At 39.9% G+C, this 21,942-nt stretch overlaps 1 protein-coding gene across 1 annotated transcript; it reads right to left on the bottom strand.

Moving 5' to 3' along the window:
• Nucleotides 1–14,679: 14,679 nt before the first annotated feature.
• LOC140518113 (bactericidal permeability-increasing protein-like) lies at nt 14,680–21,559 on the bottom strand. Its single transcript, XM_072629936.1, has 5 exons — nt 21,392–21,559; nt 17,064–17,240; nt 16,129–16,188; nt 14,782–14,845; nt 14,680–14,690 (listed from the first exon to the last, which is right to left on the bottom strand). Exons 1-5 carry the CDS (start codon nt 21,512–21,514, stop codon nt 14,680–14,682), a joined length of 435 nt encoding a protein of 144 aa, XP_072486037.1. The 5' UTR covers nt 21,515–21,559.
• Between the last annotated feature and the right edge of the window lie 383 nt (nt 21,560–21,942).

Below are 21,942 nucleotides of genomic sequence, written 5' to 3'. Positions count from 1 at the left end.
GATGATTTATTTTATATCCTACAATTTTGCTAAAGTTATTATTTCAATTAATTTTCAAAGACTCTCAAGACTTCTCCAAGTATACCATCATAACATCTGTAATAATAATAGCAATAATATACAACATTTGTGTAGTATTTTAAGGTTGGTGAAGCAGTGTACATGTCATCCCATTGGATCCTCACAACAGTCCCTGGGAGGTAAATGATATTAAAATTTCCATTTTATAGATGAAGAAATTGAGGCAAAAAGAAGTTAAGTGACTTGCCCAGGGTCATAAAGCTACTATACATCTAAGGCAGGACTTTAGGTGTAGCTATTCACCCAGTTCCAAACCCACTGGACTATATTATGTCTAGCCCACATCCCTTGATCTTATCCACAGGAATGAAATAAACATTTCTTGTAAATACTTTACCACCAGTGTGTGTGTTTGTCCTTCGTTGTTGAAGAAGACCATGCCATCAGAGAAATGATGACATGACTTGCACTTGACTTTGTTTTGAGTGAGGGAGGGCTGTGCAGGTCACCAGCCTCACTTCTCCTCCAGAGCCATCTGAATCCAGTGACCAGATATTCATCAGGATGACTAGAGATGACTCAGAATGAGGCAATTGGGGTTAAATGACTTGCCCAAGGTCACACAGCTAGTGAGTGTCAAGTGTCTGAGGTGAGATTTGAACTCAAGTCCTCTATACTCCTGCACTGGTGCTCTATCCACTGTACCACCTAGCTGCCCCTAAATACTTTGCTAAAATCCAAATAAACCCTATCCAACCTGTACCAGAGCAAGAGAGTCTTCTATTATGTTGCAACAAGTAGTCATCCAGCCCTTATCTGAGAACCTTTAGTGAGAGGGAATTTCCAAGGCCCTCATTCCACTTCAGGGCAGATCTCATTGTTCTGAAGCTTTTTGTTCCTTTTACCTGTAACCTCCTACTCTCTGGTATTGTCCCCCCTCCCCAGCTTTCACTCAAAGGTTGGGTCTCCAGAGACTGTAACTACCTGGGATTCAAAGTACTCTGTGGGTCCACACTCTAGCTCATGAGCTTCTCCCAATTACCTTTTAATAGTCAGTCTTTGGACACAGCCCAAAGCAAAGGAATTTGCTGAGCTAGCACCCTAAGAATAATTAGAGATTGAACATCCCCCACCCCTCATAAATCAGGGCATGCTTTCCCACAAAGTCACACAGAATCAATGGAAAAGAGAAGCCAAACCCTCAGAGTATCATAGCAGACAGGTACATACTTGGGGAACACATGTAACTCTCAAGGTAACACTCATCTTCCTATCACTGTGGGACCCCAATAGTCTTTCTCCACTAGTGACATCCTCTTGCTGCTTCACCTCGGCACTACATTTCTACTGGTAAGGTCCCTTAGCTCAGCTCTCAGGGCCATTTCTACTCTGTGGTTCCTGAGGTCCAGGGCTGGCTCTCCTCTTGAGTCAAGAGGAGAGGTCACACATGTCAGAGCCATCTCCTGCCTTGACTCTGGGGCTGCTCCCTGCTGCATGAGGTGTCTCCCATTAGAGTTCACTATTAGCTCCAGGATCAAATATAAAATCCTCTGTTTGACCTTTGCAGTCTTTTTAACTTCTTAATTACTTCCACATAGTCTACTAACCACCTACACTAGAGATCAACCTCCACTGTTCCTCTAACAACACATTCCATTTCCCAACTATAAGTGTTTTCATTGGCTATCTCCCATGCTTGGAGCCTCATCATCAACCCCTCCCAGATTCCCTGAATTCCTTCAAGTCTCAGCCAAAATTCTACCTCATCAAGAAGCCTTTCTCGGTTCTCTGGATCCCTGGGAGATTACTGGGGGCCCCTCCTCAACCAACTTATCTGGTGTATAGATCTTATTTGCATCCAGTTGTTTACAAGTTGTCTCTCGCTTTAGACTGTGATTCCCATAAGAACTGAGGCCTTTTTTTGCCTTTCTTTGTACTTAATGCTTTGCACAATGCCTGACACATAGTAGGTACCTAATAAAAATTAGTTGACTGACAAAAAATAATGATAAAAATATCATTTTATATTATTATGATTGATTATTTTTGTTAACTAAAATATTATTATCCTTATTTTAAAGATGAAGAAACTGAGGTTCAGGCTAGTGAGTGTCAGAGCCAGGATTCAAATCCAGACCTGTTTTGCTGTTCCAGATGGCCTCTTCAAAAGTTAACAATAATAGCTAGCTTGATAGAACTTTAAGGCTTTCAAAACACTATATCTGTTATCATTTTGGTCATCACAACAACTCTCTGAGATAGGTGCTATTATCCCCATTTTACAGATAAGGAAACAGAATCTGAAAGACATCAAGTCTTTTGTAAACCTATGCAGGAAGAGGAGTCCTTGCCAGTTTACTGATTCCTGTCCAGTCCCTTCCCCCGTGCCTGTTTTTCATGGTTTTCCAGTAGTACAGACAGACTTCTCAGAAGAGTCCAAGTCACCCTGCCTAAACCCTGATAGTCACACATAACACCTGGCTGGACCTGGCTAGAGGCCAGAGATCTTTGACCTTTGAACAAAGCTGAAACCAAGGGACAGTCTTGCACAGACTGACTAAGGAAAAGGCGAAACAGCTACTGAGAACACTCTTAAGATAATGCCCAGATTGCCTAGAGTCTTAAAGGCCTTTCATTTGGCTCCACCTGGTGCTTAGGGAATCAGTCAACCTTTTCATACCTTTTCTTGAAATCAGTCTCTTACTTTCATTAATATTTAATTCATTAATTGAGTCATTACTCTTTATGGTTATAATATATTAATATTCATTAATATTTATGGTTGCTCCAATTTTTAGATCCGATAAGAACTCACAAGGATGAGTCCAATTCTACTCATAGACTATAGGATGTCAATGCTGGGAAGACCATTAGAGTGTAGAGTATAGAACAAAGAATTTTGGAGCTGGAAGGGACCTCAAAATTTAGAATTCCAGAGCTGAAAGAACAATCAGAAATCCCCTAATCGTGTCCATTTCCCTCATTTTACAGATGAAGAAAGGAAGTGTCATATATTAGAAGTGACTTTCCTTGACACAGCAAGCCACCAGCAGAGATAGGACTGGACCCTGAATCCCCCAGTTTCAAGCCCAGTGCTCTATCCATTACACAAAGCTGCTGGCTGCTCCCATCTCCTTTGCCTTGCCACTCCTTCAGTTAAGGCTATTTCACCCTAATCACTGCCAGTCCAAAGTACTTCACAGAATGGCTGGGAAGAATTGGGGTTCAGAGGAGTATGATGGCAATCAAAATAGAATTTTATGCTGTTTTTGTTTTGCTGTAATAAAGAAATATAATGCCTCTGATTGAATCTTACCTTTATCAATCAAGAGTCTTTACAAGGAGTAAAGTAAAGAAGCAAGAGTTTCTTTAACTGGAAACAATATATGTATTTGTATTGTTAATTATTTTTATAGGATTAAGGATCTTCCCCACCCATTAATGAGCCTGCCCATTAAGAGGAATTTGATTAGGGAAGATCTGTGGGAAGGCCTAAGACTTTGTTAATGAGACACTAGTTCTCAAGGGTTGAGATGCCCTCTGGCTCTAAAAAAAGGTATAAATACTCTGAGTTGAGGTTTTACTTCAGGGCTTACTGACTGGAAGGGTTTGTTTGGCCACAGGAGGACTCTGGGAAGCCTCTTTAAGGAGCCCCCAGGGTTTTAAAACCCAGATGTCAGTGCTTCCTTTGCTGGTAACTATGGTCAGACAGTTGGGGTCCAACTGTCTGTTGAATTCAAGCAGAGGAAACCATGTCTGTTGATCTTTAGCTTCTCTGTATTTTCTTTGACATTCAGAATTCTGACTTCCCTGAACTAGGTGAATGATATACATGCTTGGTTAAAGGAATGATACATGTGTTTGCTTAAAGTTAACCCCTCAAAAGTTGCCTTTCCTTTTATGAATGTAAATCTAAGATCCTGTGATAGATAGCAGGTCCCCCTGCATATTTTGGGATGCTTACTTATACAAGGAGAGACAAAATCTCTCAGATCACAAAGCTACTCCATAAATATAGACTCTGTCTTCATAGCCTCCTGGCTCAATTAGGAACAATAGGTTCTGGACTCAGGTACAAGAGCGTGTTATCCAATATGACTGTATGCCAATCTAACTGAAGAAATGCTAGGATGCTTGGAAAGGTGTGAAGGAGGGATAGTGAAGAGAAACAGTTCTTCTTCCCCCAGTCTCTCATTCACATTGCATATGTCCAGGTTCAGCAATCTAGAACTATAACGCCTCTTTTCCAAGGCTGCCTTTCCTCATAAGTACAGCATGAGCACTAAATTCTCTGGGGAATGAATAAGCCCCTTTTCTAGTAAGACCATACTCATTTCTCCTGAGATAGTCCTCTGGGATGCCTGGTATTGCCCTCCTCAACATATTTTGCCCTAGGTAAAATTTTAGTTACAACTCTAGCTTTAAACACAGAATGTTAAAGCTGAAATGGGCCTTAGAAAATAGAATATCAGAGTTGGAAGGGAACTTAGGAAATAGAACCCAGAATTGCAAAGCTGGAAGAGAAGTAGAATGTTAAAGACATTCTTAGGATTGAGAAGTAAAATGTTAGACTTGGAGTTTCATGGATTGCAAGCTCAGTATGAGTCATAAGTGTGACTAGGGCCAAAAAGGCTACTGAAATCACAGGCAGCAACAGGAGAGTTGTGGTATCTAGAACACAGTGAGTAATAAGGTTCTGGAAAGAAATTTGAAATAATGGGAATAGGGACTTAAGTGCCACTTTAACTCTGAGATTCCAGCTGCCTGGCATATGCCCCAAGGAGGTTAATTACAAAAAAGAAAGTCACTCTTTACTCCAAAATACTTCTACTGGCCCTTTCTGAGGAGGCAAAAAGCTAGAAACAAAGTAGGTACCCACTGACTGAGGAACGGCTAGACAAATTGTGCTACATGAATATAATAGATTCTTACTGTACTGTGAGAAATTCTGAAAATTATAACTATAGAGAAGTATAAGAACCTGCATAAATTAATGAAAAGTAAAGTAAGGGGAGCCAAGAAGATGATATACAAAATAACGATGGAAGTGAAAAGAACAACCATCACAAAATTATAGAAATTGAGTACTTGACATTATAATGAACAAGCTTGTACCTAAAGGAGATATAGAATTGGGGGACTATTGGTGTGGAATATGTAATATCAAACTCTTTCAATACATTGATTAATTTTGCTGAACTCTTTTTTTCTTTTTTCACTTTTCCCTCTTTTATTTTAAGAATGGATCTCTGAAAGCAGGGATTATGCTGGAAAATGTAGATAATATAAAAATAAAAGAGGTCAATAACTATTTACATATTAATATTAAGTATTAATATTAAATAAGTATAAATAATAATAACTTGCTTTGATTTGCTCTGCTCAGATCACAGTTAGAGTACCTTTTCAGCTCTGGCACATTTTAGGAAGGACACTCATAAGCTGGCGGACATCCAAAGAAGCACACCCAGATGATGCAAGACCTTGACACGATGCCATATTAAGATGTGTTAAAGACTGGAAAAGAGAAGAGGCAGGAAAGTACATATCTCTCTTCTCCTGAAAACTTCTTTCTCAGTCAGACTCCTTGAAAAGGAACCATCTATACTTGCTGTTTACACTTCCTCTGTTCTCACCATCTTTTTTTTTGTTTATTTTTTAAATATTTTATTTTTCCCCAGTTACATGTAAAGACAATTTTATCATAATTTTTATTTTAAAATTTTCATAAATTTTTTATAAAAACAATTTTTAATAATTGGTTGGGGTTTTTTTTAAATTTTGAGTTTTGAATTTTCTCTCTCCTTTCCTTATCTCCCCTCTCCCTGACATAGTAAGCAATTTGATATAGATTATAGTTGTCCAATCATGTAAAACATATGATCATATTTCTTACTATCTTCTTAACCTGTAACATCACTCAGCTAAACCTTTTCTCTTCAGAATTACCAATGACCTCTTAATTGCCCAATGTCATAGTCTCTTGTCAGTTCTCATACATCTTGATTTTCTTGGCAGCGTTTGACCCTTCTGACCATCCTCTCCTCATAGATACTCTTTTTTTCTAGGTCTTCATGACACTGGTTCTTCTCATACCTATCTGAGCACTCTTGGCTCTCCTTCTCTGATTCATCAACCATGTCATTCCTGCTCACTGTGAATATTATACCGTACACACACACACACACACACACACACACACACACACACACACACACACACACACACACATTCTGACCTGAATTCTCTTCTCTTTCTGTCTCTCTATCTGTTGACCTTTCTTTCTCTCTTACTATCTGTCTCTTTGTCTCTGTCTCTCTTTCTCCCTCAAATGTCTGATTCATGTCTTCTGAACTCCGTGTGACAAGGGGCATCTTCCCGAACATGCACAAAAAAGAGGTTGATTAATTGAAGTGTGAAAAAGGATATGTGTAGGATTCCTTCTGGAACTGTCTCTCTGGTCCAGGCAAAATAAGTTTGAAAGCTGATCTATCAGATCCTGGGTCACCATGGGCAGGGTCTGACTTTGTAGAAGAAAGGAGATGAAGATGTAGGAGAGCACACAGCACTGAGAGGAGTGAGCAGGAAGGTCTGGGTTCAAAATATGCCTCAGAAACGTACTAGATATGCAAACCTTAGCAAGTCACATCCTCTTTGGGTCTCAGTTTCTTCAAGTATCAAATGAAGGGGTTGAACTTAATAGCCTCCAAGGTCCCTTCCATCCCTAAATTTAAGATCTTATGATCCTATGAGATCAATGGATCAGGAGCATCTGGACCAACCCCCAACCCCCACAAATTCAAAGTTCAACTATAATAATTGTTATGGGAAACTAGCAGCAGTCTGACAGCCTTTTGTAGGAAATTTTCCCTGGAGATAGATCATATGCCATCCCTCTGCACATCCCTATTACAGTGGGCAAGTCTCTACAAGGCTACATTGGAACCCCGAGTGAGGTAGGTAGAACAAGTTTTTATCATACCCATTCTACAGATGAGGTACACAGTAACTGTATGATCCATGCATCACAATCAATGTGGCAAAGCCAAACTTGAATCCACTCCTGCTGCCTCCTAGTCCTGTACACTCCCCACCAGAGACAGTTTGGGGGAAGAGAAAGAGGGCAGGGTTTGGAGTTGGGAAACTAAAGTTTGTTTGACATCTATATGACTGTGGGCAAGTCACTTCACCTAAATGACTTGGTTTTTGTGGGGCACAGCAAAGAGCATTACACTTGGAGTCAGGAAGATCTGGGTTCACATCTTACTTCATAGACTTACTAGCTGTGTGACTTAAGTTACTTAAGCTCTCCCAGCCTTAGTTTCCTCATCTACAAAATCAGAGAGCTGGCCCAGGTGGCCTCTAAAGTCTCTCCCAGCTCTGTCTATGATCCTGTGTGGATAGTAATATTGACACTACCGACAGCACAGGATGGTTTTGAGGGAAGCATTTTGTAAACCTTACAGCTAAAGAAATGGGAGTTTATTATTATTTTTACACAGCACAGTGTCTCCATTAATTACGCCTCTAACTCAGGACTCAGCAAGCTATTCAACCCTGAGCCACAAGCTTGACTCAGAGATTCCCATCATAATCAAATAGAATGACCATAAAATAGGAAAGATCAAAGTATTTGGGGCTGGAAGGAACCTAAAATCTCTAATCCAACCTCATTTCATTCAATGAGAAAATAGATCTACAGAGAAGTGACTTACCTAAGATCTCTCCACTAGTAAGTATCAAAGAGGGTAAATATAAGCCTAAGCAGAGTTCTCATCTGATCTTGGGTCTTTATTTTTCAAATCAATGTTTGATTGATTTTTTTTCCACTATACATCATGTTGCCTCATAAAGAAAATAAGTAAAGTATGAGAAAGAAAAAGAGAAAGAGAGGAGAAAGAAAAAAAAGGATTGTAAATCTACCTACCACTGACTAGCTCTATGACCTTAGGCAAGTCATTTTCCTCCTTTGTGCCTCAATGGCTTCCTCTGCAAAATGTGAAGTAGAGGCAGGGTTCAAACTGCATAATCTGTAAGTTTCATTATTCCTTTAAAAATTAATTAGTCTGGGAAAGCTAGGTGGCACAGTAGATAGAGCACCATCTTGGAATCAGGAGGACCTGAGTTCAAATCTGACCTCGGTCACCTACTAGCTGTGTAACCTTAACCAAGTTACTTAACCCTGATTGCTCCCCCCACAAAAAATCAATTAGTCTGTTACTTTCAGAATAATTTTGCAAATTATAGTAATTTCCTAAGGACATTTGTGTTTGTGTTTAAAGAAAACATTATTATCAAAAAAAAAAAGAAAACATTATTATCAAAAACAATGGTCACCAAATTTTTCAGAGTTGTGATACCTATTAATTGTTTGTGGGTGTAGAGGAGAAGAGGCAGAGAGGTTTCCCTTCACTATGGAGAGTATTCAGGGGAAGACAATGGTCAAGCTTCAATTTACCATGGTCTGGCCTTATGGGCCAGCCCTATGGGATAGTGAAAAGAAAAGGAAAGGACAACTCAGAATACATGAAAGAAAACTTCCACAGGGCATGAGAGTTCAGTCATTTAGGAAGAAGCAGGCTGGCTCTGGCTCCAAGTGTCAGATTCTACAAGAGTGAAATTGGCTTTGGAGCTAAGATGTGGTAAAGAGTCAATGTGCCCTCAAGAGCATGAAAATGAGTTGTATTCCCAGAAGTGGAGATGAACAAAACTGAGTCATCCACATTCATTTTCCCCATTCCCTTCCCTCTGTAACCAATGACAGTCATAAGCTAACTAGCAAGGATCAAGGGCTGCCAGGCCCCAAGAACAGACTAAAGTGGCCTTATTCATCTCTTTAATTCTTGTTCAATAATTGATTTAGATCTAGATCTAGGTTCTAACCACTTCCTAACAGCTTTTCTTCTTTATTTGAACCCTGAGCAATCTCTCCAACCTCCAAGTTCCTATTGGCCCTTATTCAACACAGCACATGGTGGTGACATAGGATTGTGGGAAAAGCAGTGGACTGGGGATAAATTCCTAGCTCTTTTACTTGTTCCTTGTGTGACTTCAGGTAAGTAACACACAGGACCTCAGTTTCTCCATCAGTCCAACAAAGGGACTGGCCAACTAAATAGCCTCTGAAGTCCCTTCCATCTCTACATCTAGAATCTTAGATCATTAAGGGGGTTCCTTCAGCTCTAAGTCCTGTGTTGTAATGTATTATCTTATGACACTGAATCTTAGAGTTGATAGCAACTTCTACAGTGATCTAGCTTCAACAATAACCCCCTTTATAACGTCCCTGACAAATGTTCATATATCCTCTGATGGACACTTTGAGTGAAAAGTCATGCATTACAGCTCCCTTTTCCCTTTAGAGAGCTCTGTGAGAAAATCTGTTTGGTTCTTTGTTTTCTCTACTTATATTGAGTCAATATCAGCCCTTCTGCATCTTTAGCCACTGGTCCTACTTCTGCTTTCTGGAATGAAACATAACAAGTCTATTCCCTCTTTGATATTTTTTCAGATGCTTGCAAATCATCTCTCATATGACTATCTTGTAATGGTCTTTAATGTAATATGTGCAGTGGGGAGAAGTATGGGGGGCACAACACATTTCCAAAGACCTACATGCAAAATGGGACAAAGGATATATTGAAATACTGTACATTTTCTCCCATACTATACAGCTCAGCCAAAATGGCTGCTCCTCACACATGACACTTCACTGCGTTGTTTTTATAGAAGAAATACCATCAGTCCACGTGTTGGGAGGGGAGAGGTTACAGTAGGGTCCCTATAGCTTTGTACCATTGGATATCTTCCTCCTCACTTCTGCCTCTTAGAATTCCTAGTTTCCTTCAAAACTTAAGCACCACCTTCTATAGAAGGTCTTTCTTGTTCCTCTGTCACCTTACATTTATTTTGTATAAATTGTATGTATATATTTTACATATTTATTTATATATATTTATCTATGTATGTACATATTACCTCCTCAAATAGAATATAATCTCCTTGAATGCAAAAATTAATTCTTTGCAATACAAAATTTATCTTTGTATCCCTAGCACATGGCCCATGGTAGTTATTTCCTAAATGTTTGTTGATTGACAGAATGACTGAGGTGTAACATCAAGAAAAAGAAGGTGGGCCAATGTCATATCCAAACAAAGGACAATTGATGGACCAAGACAACTGGATTTGAAGACAAGGAACCTGCGTAACCTTGGGTAAGTCACTTACTTAACCTCTCTTAGGCCTCAGTTTTCTTCTCTGTAAAATGAGAGGGTTAAACCAAATAGCCTGAGCTCCAGTACCCAAAAATGTAAACAGATCTAGAAGATCTGTTCTGTTGAAACTCTGTGGAGGAACTAGAGAAAACCATGGAAGAGCAGAGACGAAGAGGAGACCATGTTTCCTACTGCCCTGTTGAAGTTATTCATCATGGCCCAGCTGTAATTCAAGTTGTCATCTTCCTTTGTTATACCCTCTGCTTCCAACAGGGCACTCTAGGTTCCTGCCCTGGGGATCTAGGTTTCTGATTGGTGAACACATAGCATAAACCCAACACTGCCAAACTATACCCTAGCTATCTTCATGCCATGCTGCCACATGTGTGCCCTTCTTGTACTCTCCCCACCACCGTCCCCACCTCTCCTCAACCACTACTCCCCTATTTGTGTCATCTTCCCCTATGAGAATGTAAACTCCCTGAGGACAAGCACTGTCTTGCTTAGAATTGTATTGCCAGCATTTAGCATAGTTCCTATAATATTTTACTTGTTCTATCACTTCAGTTGTTTCAGTCATGTCTTACTCTTCGTGGCGTTTTGGAGTTTTCTTGGCAGAGATGCTGGGGTGGTTTGCCATTTTCTTCTCCAGTTCATTTTACAGATGAGGAAACTGAGGCAAACAGGATTAAGCAACTTGGTCCCACAGCTAGCAAATGTCTGAGGCCAGATTTGAACTCACAAAAATGAGGCTTCCTGATTCCAGGCCTGGCATTTAATTTGCTGTGCCTTCTAACTGCCCTACTCCTAAAATATAGGAAGTGCTTAGGAAATACTTTTCCATTCCATTTTGTGTACAATTCCTTATCTTTTCTCCACACACCCCTGCTACCCCAATTCCCACACACAGATATTACACAGCTTCACACACCAAGGGGCTTGACAGGTAGAGCTCAGGATTCATATATACCAGGACATGTTAAGATAGAGAGAATCAAGGTTTTATATTTATTGGAAAAGGGTATATTAAGGTTAGAATGAAAAACATTGCTTTAAAAAAACCTCAGTAGGACTCCCTCTAACCCCGCAACCTCCTAACCCAATGAAAATTTTCACTTGCTTTTTAACAAAACAAAAGCCTCCCTCCCCCCAAAATTGCCCTTTTTTCACTGTCCTTTCCCTTTACCAATCATTAATCCAGAGACTTTGGTAAATGTCTTTTGGCGGATCAAGTTCCAGTTGGTAATGGTAGCCAGTTCCCCACCAATTCTTATGAGTACCACAGGATGGAGATGATGTGTGGATGACCATGGCATTCAGCCAGACTCCCTCAAGAGTAGATAAAATCCATCCCAAACACCAGGAAATTCTAGAAAGAGATGGAAATTCAATTCACTGGAAAGCTCTTTCTTGGTCTTGCTGCTGTGCATTGTTTTTATAGGAGAAATGCTATCAGCTCATGTGTTGGGAGGGGAGAGGACACAGTAGGATCCCAATGATTACAGAAAATGAAAGCTCTAATGACAGCTGGGGAGCTAGGCTGCTCTGAGGGAGCCCAGATTGGTCAGGGAGGTGGGGCAGTCTTCTCATAGAGGATTTGCTACAAGACCAGCAGTTGACTGTTCTTCCTAGTGACTTGGGAGACTACCCAGTTGGTTTTGGTCTTCAGTTTTCATCTCCACTTATGCAAGCCCTTCTAGGAATCTACACTTCAATCAAAGTGGTAAGATCTTACCTCTTTCCCTTTTTCTTCACTCAGAACTTTCTTAAACTGCAGTTAACAGCTCTGAGATAGAGAATTCTCAGGCCAAGTTTGGTGGAATTTGGGGAAGGGGGAAGAAGAGGACACACAAGCATCTTTTGCCTACACAAAAATGTCTATCTGTTTGCACAATACGGAACATTCAGATATTGCAGTATCGTGTGATCCCACGCACCACCATTCGTCTCTTGACAAGTTGGAATAGTCCCTTAGTTTCCTAAAGGGCACTCCATTTGGATATTCTACTTGTCCTCTCAAACTCGAGATGGTTAAAATATAACTTCTTGAAGCTTTATATTTCTCCTTTATTGGAGGAGGGAGACACTATCATTTTAATGAGATCTCAGTTCTCCTCTAGCTCCAATCTCAGAATCCTATGAAAATCAGTCTTCCCTTCTTTCTATCTAAGCCAGTTGGCCCCAGTTTCCCCCATCCTTAGGGCTTTGCCGTTCTCCTCCCAGGCCTAAAATCTCAGATTCCAAGAGGACTCCTTTTTTCCCCCTTGCTCCATCATACACTTCACCAAGTCCTCCTCAAATGACCAAAGCTTTTATGTCCCATAGAGAAAGATGCTGAATGTGGAGTCCTAGGGCTATATGTAAAAATACTACATCTACTCCAACATGGTGGAGTGGAAAGAGAGATGGATTTGGAGTCAAGAAATATGAGTGATGTTGCACAAGTTACTTAATCCCTCTTGGTCTCAGTTTTCTCATCTGTAAAATGAAGAGATTTTCCCAGATGGGCTCTAAGGTCCCTTTCAGATCTCTATGAACCCCTTCATTTTAACGATGAAGGATCTATGGCACAGAAAGTTTCAAAGACCTGTCCAACACCACACAGGTAGTAATAGACCTGGTATCTGAACCCAACGTTCTTTCTACTATTTCATGTTAACTGTCAAAAGATCTGGCTTCAAACTACAAAATATTCTCTGCCCAATACTGCCCAAAGAGATTTCTTTCTCCTTTCAACCTATTATCCTTGTTGCTTTGTGAGTCAGGAGAAGAGGGGCTTTAATTACATCATGATTTAGATATTTTTAATTATCATTTTTATTTGGTATGCATCTTATCTCCCCACCTGGATCAATAGTTCTACATGGGCACAGATCTATGTCTCAGGTTTGCCTCCCCATTTTTAACCTGCCCCCATCTCAGGGCTGAGTAATGCCTACCAAGTGTATGTTGATGGACTTCCAATTTGGACATTTTATAACTTGTTCTTTGCCTATAAGTAATAAAAGAACTCCATTGTTACTGTGTGCAGATTAGTGTGGGATACTCAGTATGGTGTGGTAAAAAGAGCACTGACCTTAGAGTCCTTTAGGTCTGGGTTCAAATCATAGCTCATCCATTTGTTATTAATTGTGTGACCTTGGCTGAGTCATTTCCCTTTGATTGACTCCTCAATTAAAAGAAAGGGTGGGATTAGGGAAACCTGTGTTGTAACATGCTATTCTAAGATCCCTTCTAGCTATAACTGAGTCTACAAAGGGCATTCACTGACCTTATGAGGATATACAATATAGTCGGAGAAGTGGAGGTTTATCAGTACTGGTAGAGGATAGCCTTGCTCCAGCCTCTCTGGAAAGAAAAACAGAGGATAAAGTGAAAGGATGGAGAGGATGCAAGAAACAGTGCTGCAGAAGGTGCTGAAAGCAGATTCTTCACACTTTTTTTTTTTTTTACCAGGTTGGCAACTCCTGAAAGGAAATATTTTCTTATAGGGATCCAGGGGAGGGAGAAGGGAGTCAGGGAGGGAGCCATGGATGTACCTTTGAGTCTGGAAATCTTTTCTGAGTCCTTTATTAACCCCTTAGGGTGAACATGTGTATTAGGAGCCTAGATTTAGGGCTGGAGAGTAACTTCTAATCCAGTTTGGATTCAGTCAAAGGGCCACACTTGAGGACCTAGAGAGCCACATGTGGCCTCCAGGCCACAGATTCCCCACTCCTGTTCTGCTCCAACCTTGCCATTTTACAGCTGGGAAGAAATTGAGGCCTAGTGAAGTTAATGACTTGCCAAGTTATATAGAAAGTAAGCAAAAGAGCCAGTACTTGAATCCAAGACCTCTAACTCCTAACCCAGCACTTTGAACATCCAACATTCAGCACCTACTGCATATAGAGCCCTATGCTAGACACAAAAGAAGTTATAAAGCTGAGATAAGAACCAGGCCCTGCTCTCTTGGAGCTCACAATCTGGGGGGGTGGGGGGTAATACATGATGACAGATAGCTTTGATGCATGGTACCACCATTTGAGTGGTACAAACTATGTAAGGTCAGAGGAGGCTGGGGAGTGAGGATTGGAAAGGGGGAATCAGTGATGGCCTCAAAACAGAAGAAGTACCTGAATTGGGTATAATACCTTAAAGTGATCAGCTATATCTTTACCAGGAATGAATACTCAGGAATAAAACCTGATTTGTGAGTAGACAGACCTATGTTCATCCCCATTTTCCCACTCCTGCCCCTGCTTCTGGTGCCACTGGATATATTTTGTTTATACTTCTGAGCACACATGTTGTCTTCGCCAATAAAATGTAAACTCCCTGAAGATAAGGTCTGAAGGCTTAGAAACTGATCAATTCATCTACAAAATGGGAAGTGATAATATTTGTATCACTTATCTCACAGGGTTGTTGTTAGGAAAGTGCTTGATAAACATAGGGACCATTAGCTAGAGCCTAGGGGAAAAGGGGGTATGAGTAGAGGACCCTACTATTTCCACGGGGTCCCTTGGGACCTAAGGCCAACCAATTCTCCAATGCTTCCTACCATTAATTATACAGAGCCAAACTTTGGACATGTAATAAGTAAACAGGTTCTGCATCAGGGATACCTGGGAACAGAAAGGAGGAAGAAGAGGTGATTAAAGCCCAAAGTCCCCAACCAGCCAATTCGAGTACCCTGCTCTATCCCCATTCCTCACTCTCCCTCTCCCTGAGAGCATTAGCCCTGTCCCAGATAAGATTGAGGATTACCGCCGCACTCCCCCAAGGTTAATACCATCAAATGAAGGGAAGAAAGAATGGAGCTTTCAGTTTAGAGTGCAGAAAAGGAAGCAGTAGAGTCTGCTAGGAAAAGTCCCCACCCATGAGGCCAGAGACCTAGTTTAAATCCTGGTTCTTCCTCCTCCTGGCTGGTCAACTTTGGCAGCCCTCTTTCCCCTGTTGGGCTTCAGTTTTCCCAACTATCATTTAACAAGCATTTATTGATCATTTACTCTGTGTTGGGCACTGTGCAATGATAATAACCATAATTAACATTCCTATAGCACTTACCATATGCCTGGTACTACGCTAAGTGCTTTGAAATTATTATCTCATTTTATCCTCACAACAACCATTGGAAGTAGATGTTGGTTATGGTCCTCATTTTCCAGATGAGGAAACAGAGGCAAGAAGAGGTTAAATGACTTGCCCAGGGTCACACAGTTAGGAAGTGTTTGAGGTTGGGTTTGAACTCAGGTCTTCCTGACTCCAGGTCTAGAACTCTATCCACAAAATTCTGTGAAGACAAATAGAAATAGAAAGGAAGGCCATTGTTGCCTTCAAAAAGCTTACATTTGAATGAGGGAAGACAACTTATAAATTTACATAAACTGTAGAATGTAATAATACCTGCAACCCTTTCTTCACCAAGTTATCATAAGTAATTTCTATTGTTCAGTCGTTTCAGTCATGTGCAACTCTTTGTGACCCCATTTAGGGTGTTCTTGGCAAAAATATTAGAGTGGTTTGCCATTTCCTTCTCCAGCTCATTTTACAGATGAGGAAACTGAGGCAAACAGGGTGAAGTGACTTGCCCAGGCTCACACAGCTAGTATGCATCTGAAGTTAAATTTGAGCAACTCCTCCTGACTCAAGGCCTTGCTCTCTATTCACTGTGCCACCTCTCTTCCCTAAATCCATCCTACCCCAGAGGTAAATAAAAAAATTCAATCATTCATTTATTTTGTCTGTGATCTCATAAAATCAACATTTAGAGTGGAAAAGTCCTGTACCCCCTTGTAATCACTAGGAGCTGCCACCCTGATGTCATGATGGGTTTAGCAATTTAGCTAATCCCCTCCCTCCCAGGCTGGTTCAAAGACTGTTACAAAAAAAGAGATAAACAGATTACCTGAGGGATCATAATTCCATAGTAGTCAGTCGACAAAATGTATTCAGAGTCCTTGGGAACCTGTAGTAAGAGAAAAAGCAAGTAATCTTGAGACTTGCAATCCAGATGTGTGGGAGAACCAAAAATTCTGTTTAGAATAGTAGAGATGGCTCAGTCACACATCCTCTTTGAGCAACAACATCTTCTGAGAAACTACCATGACCCCAGCCACACATACCACCTGCCTCTGAGGTAACAATGCTCAAGACACCAGAATTTAGGCTACAGGACTCAGAGCCTGTCTGCCTGCAGACCACCCACCCTCAAAGCTCCATCACTGTCACTATGCTGAGTAACTCCAACACACTCCTTTTCCTGACTCAGGGCATTTTCACTGGCTGTCTCCAATGCCTAAAACTGCCTTCCTCTTCATATCTCTCTCCTGGCTTCCCTAGACTCTTTCAAGTCTCCGCTAAAACCCCATCTTCTAAGAGAAGCCATTCCTGAGCATCCTCAATTCTAGTACCATCCTTCTGTTGCTTATTTCCATTTTGTCCTTCATATGTCTTGCTTTTGCATACTTATTTGACAGTTATTCTTTGTACCACCCAGAAGTGTCTGGCACATAGTAGGTATTCTATAAAAGAGTGATTTAGTTTAACTTGATTGGGGGCAAGGAAGAGGAATCTTGGCTTTATTCATTCCAATCCTCCCCCTCTAACAGTTTTAGAGAAACAAGCTTTGGATCCAAGTAAAGAAAAACTTCCTAATAATAAGAGCTGTCCAAAAATCAAATGGAAGTAGTGACTTCAGGGCTAGTGGTTGTCCTTAATGAGAAGCATCAGCAATGATGTGGAATAAGGGGTTCTTGTTCAGATACAGGCTGCACTAAATGACTGGTGGGACTTCTCTCTAGTTCTGGGAGCCTGTAATTAATTCCACCTGCTCTGCCTTACCATAGAACTACTCATTTGGAGGTATTTGATTCCAGCATTTTTGTAAACATGTATGGCTGAGTCGAAGAAGGAGTGTGAGACTCCAAAATAGACCATCTGTAGTTGACTGCTACGGAAATTCACAGCAGAAGAAGGAAAGGAGTATGAGGTATGATGAGTCAAGCCGTAACATTGGCCCTAGGAGTGAATGCAAGAGAAAGTACCATCAAGGACAAGGAATTCCCACAGAAAGCAATCAACTCCTAGGAACAATCCCCCTCCCCCGCAAAAAAGGAAATACATATGGTTACTAGTCACTGGGAAAAGTATGCAACCCACTTATAAACAGAGAATTGAAATATCTTTCAATTGCTATCTTACACCAATCAAATTGGCAAAAATAATTAAAAGTAAAGATACATAGCAACAGGTACACTCATATGTTGCTGGTAGAATTGCTAACTTTAAAATCTTTGAAGAACACTCTGGTGGTACACAGTGAAATATACAAAAAAAAACCCATAACTCTTTGATCTTAAACTTTATTCCAATAGTTCCATCATTAAGACTATACCTTGGCTTTTTTTAAAAGAGCTATCTGTTCAAAAATTTCATACCCACATCATATGTAATTGCAAAAAAAAATTTAAATAACCTAAATGCCTGACAAAGAAGGTTAAATGAATTATGACTCGTTAATGTAATAGATGACTACAATACTAGTATTACTGATCTGAGGAGTAAAAGAAATCTGGAAAGACTTCTAGGATGGTAGAGTTTAGAGCTGGGAGAGACTATAGAGGCATTTATAAATTAATTCAAAGTAAAAAAAAAAGAGTGGGAACTCTCAGCATGAAATATAAACTACAAACACATGAGGAAAGCTAGATAAGAATAAATTGCCAAAAATCTTTGTGAAGAGTTAGATATTGTGATTGAAAAGATGTTAGGATAATTTATGTACTGAATTAATTTAATTATAAATAGTTCTAAGCAAGTTTAGTTGTATTTAGGTACCATATTAATTTTATAATACATTTTTACAATGTATTATTATAAGAAGTGCAAAGAAAGTAATTAACTACAATGCTAAGGGGCTGGAAGTAAGAGGAATGACGGAGGTGTAAAGGAACCCCAAAACAAAAGAAAATTCTAATTCTCTATTTGCCCTTGGAATTTATTATGGATTTTTTTAAAAAAATTACAGTTATGCCTTCTACATGGGGGGAATGAAGGTTTAGGGAATGGCACTTCCATGATCAGGAAAATTGGAGTGAAATTTTTTGGCTCTCCACACCAGAGAAGAAGTCTGAATAATAATCACATTAAAAGATAAGATATATTGATATTCCATAATATTATACGTAGATTTTTGCATTTCTGAGTTTCTGATTTTTTTCTGGGTCACCTGCTGGTCTTTGCGTAGTGTCTGTGTCTTCCATAACCCCCCCTCCAAATTCCCATTTAGTTTCTAATGCCAACCTGCAATATATCAAAACCACAATTGGGAAAGTCGCTGTGTGGAAGGGATAACTGTGCTTGATTTACAAACTGTATAACCCTGGTTATTCCACTTTCTAGGATTCAGTTTCCTCAATTGAGGGGGTAGAACTAGATGTTCTCTCCTGGCTTGGCCATTCTTTGTTCTTAGGTTTCTGCCAGTTCTAACATTCCATAATCCTATGAATCACAAAGTAAGGTGACTTTGATGTCATGTACTTTGCTTGGTGGATTCTAAAAGGAATTGTGTTTTCTGTGCCAACACTAGCTGGTTTGAAGGCAGGTTGTCCATCTGCTGTGTAACATAGGGATGCCACAGAAAATGTCATTGGCTGGACTATGAAAAACTCTTCAAGTCCATCTTGAAGAAGGAAAGAAGGGAAAGCCAAAGAAAGGATTAAGTAAACCTGGTGTTCCTGTTTCTTTCTAATCCCTACCAGCTAAATATTCTCCGTCTCTTTTTCCTACCCTTTCTTAACACCTGAATTGTACCTATTTTTCAGAAATGAAAAGGGGAGCATTTTGATGCCTTATTTTATATTTTTTAAAAATCTTTCTTATCCTGAATTTTGTTTAATCTTTACAAGAGCCCTGGTAAGGAAGTACGGGCTCAGGGACATGCTGAAGCCAGCTCCTACCCTCTCCCAAGCTGATGGTTAAATTTTTCAGTGTGTACACTTAAACCTCAGAAACCAACAAAGGCTAAAAATCAGGGTTTGATTTATTATTTTGTTGACTGTTTAGACTTAAGAAAGTGATGGAGAAAATTTTAATGATGCAGATTAAACTTAAAAAGTGTCTCATAGATACACTTTTAGGGAGAGCTGATTATATTTACCAGCACCCCTCTGCATAGGCTCTTTTATAAAAAAAGTTATTGGTTATGGTTATTTTTTAGGCACAGTAGAGATTAGCATTTTATTTCATACAGCTTGAGCTATATATCTTATAAATATATAGGTATATTTATATAAATTTAATATTATATGGTTACATTATTATATAATTATATCTTTTACTTTAGAGCTAGGAAAGACTATAGAGGCTTTAATAAATTAATGCAAACTTCAAAAAAAGTGGGAACCCTCAAAATGAAATGTAAACTACAAACACATGAGGAAAGCTAGACAAGAATTAAGAATAAATAAATTATTATATTAATTTATATAAATATAAACATGTATTTACATAGCTTTATAACTTGAGAACCTGAGGTCTAGAAAGTGAACTTGTCTAAGTGACTGGTCCAAAACAGCAGAACTCATTGGTGACGGTGCTGGGAAAAGCACCCAAGATGCTAAATCCGAAAATTATAATTATAAAAATATCTGACACATAGTGTTTTGAAGTGTGTATATATACACACACCTGCATACACTCATACACAGACACATACACACACATATGCCTTAGAACAAGCCTGTGAATGAGGTACCACAGGTATTGTCTTCATTTTAGAGAGTTGCTCAGAGATATTGAGATTTTATCCCTGCCCAAGTAAGCATCCAGCTTCTTGAAACTCCAAATTGATTGCTTTTTCCACCATACCACACCATCAAGATGAGCTCCAGCATTATTTCTTCTTGGAGGATTTTGCTAATCCCCTTTCTCTCCCTCAGTTGTCTCCCCTATACCTCACCTCCCTGTCTGCGCACCCCCAGCTACTAGTGCCCATCCCTTCTACTCTATGTATCTTGAATGTGCCTGTTTACATTCACTTTCTCCACCACTATCACCCCCCTTAGAATATAAGCCCCTTGAGGGTAGGGATTGTTTTTGCATTTTCCTTGTATTCCCAGGGCATAACATAATGCCTGGTACATGGTAGGAGTTTAATCAATATTTACCTACTGATCCAGCAATCAGACCACAGAATTTTGAGTTAGAAAGGGTCTTTAAGAGAATATCCAGTCCAACCTTCTCACTTCACAAAGGGAGAAGTGGAGGCCCACAGAGATTAAGGTCACACAATTAGTTAGAAGTGGAGCTAGGATTCAGATCCAGGTCCTATGGCTACTGGGGAAGTGCTCTCCTATTTTTACCACTTCATAGTAAATTCATTTACAATAGAAAATCCTGGATTTTTGAAACAAATAAATTCTGGGTAGTTATTCACATTACAAAGGGACTTATTCACATACTTCATTTAAAAGGAAAAAAATAATCTCCACATCCTTGCTGTTAAATTTTGTTTATAGGTAACTGACTGACTGACTACTTGACCTGGAGGAAATGGAGGGTTTTAAGAGAAAATTCAAATTCATGTATTAGGGCCTAGTGCTTTTAAAGATCAATCAGAAATAAAGTGAAAGCATCCCAGAAATTACATTTTGGGGGGTGGCTCCATCCCCTGAGCAGACATTTTTATGCTCTAAATAGAAAGTGAGACATCTTAGAGATTGTGACTTGTCCAAGGTCACCCAATAGAGTTGGGATTAGATTCCAGCTCTTATATCTCTCATTTCTTTTTCCTTTTTTGCAGCAGGCTCCTCTAATCTCTTGAGTCAGTGGCAAAGGAAGACCCACCTCTCTGTCTATGTGTCTCTTTCATGGTTTGTAGAGGAAGATCCCAAAGCACTCTAACAATTTTGACTGAGTTTTAAATTTCCAGAAGATGGTTAGGATTCTGCTCATTATGCAGATGAGATCCAGGCAAAGAGGCTGTGGCCTTCCCCAGAGCTGCAAATAGAACCCATGAATCTGAGTCCAAAGATGCATGGAGAAAATCTGCTACTGAAACAGGGGAAATGGAGCTTTGAGAGAAGCAGTCAGTCTTAGACCCTCAGATCCTCACCTCCTCATGTCTATTGACCAGGAAGGAAACCTTTCATTCTTTTACTGATACTCACCTTCAGAGAAATGTCCACGTGGTCATCCTTGAATTTTGGAGGCTGCATCAGGGAACAGTCAATTCCAGCAATTCCATCCACATTGACTTTCACTGTGAGAAGGGGTGGGGAGGAACCACACATTTATGTAATAGGACTTTACCGTTAAAAAACACCAGCCTCAAATACACCTGGTAAAATAAGTAGTGCAAAAGTTGGTATGGCCATGACCACAGTGGAAGCTGAGGCCTTTGGGAAAGACTCAAAGGACTTGGGACCATGAGATGATAGAATCTCTTACATGGGAGGGACCATAGACATGATGATCTAATATCCTTGTTTGATAGATGAAGCCAAGAGGTGCCCCAGATAACTTGTCCTTAGCTACACAGCGAATACATGGTAATGTACTAAGCTTTAATCCACATCTCTAGATTCTAACTCTGAATCTTTCCACTACACCAAGGTGCCTTTTCAAAGTTGACTCTAAACTCCATGAAGTCAAGGACAAGGATTGATTTCCTCTTTGTATTCTTTAATGTTCAGATCAAGCTCATCTTCCAATGAAGTCT

The sequence above is a fragment of the Notamacropus eugenii genome, chromosome 1 (assembly GCF_028372415.1).
Source record: "Notamacropus eugenii isolate mMacEug1 chromosome 1, mMacEug1.pri_v2, whole genome shotgun sequence".
NCBI classification, from domain to species: domain Eukaryota; kingdom Metazoa; phylum Chordata; class Mammalia; order Diprotodontia; family Macropodidae; genus Notamacropus; species Notamacropus eugenii.
This window is presented reverse-complemented; position numbering and strand designations above follow the sequence as displayed.

What these genes read in the sequence shown, in the direction of transcription:
- LOC140518113 (XM_072629936.1), bottom strand. Translation starts at nt 21,514, where the DNA reads ATGTGTGGTTCCTCCCCACCCCTTCTCACAGTGAAAGTCAATGTGGAT. An exon ending in TCCAAATGAGTAGTTCTATG is followed by an intron (nt 16,189 to 17,063) that starts GTAAGGCAGAGC and finishes CTCTTACTACAG; the next exon opens with GTTCCCAAGGACTCTGAATA. An exon ending in ATGGAATTATGATCCCTCAG is followed by an intron (nt 14,846 to 16,128) that starts GTAATCTGTTTA and finishes TTCTGTTCCCAG; the next exon opens with GTATCCCTGATGCAGAACCT.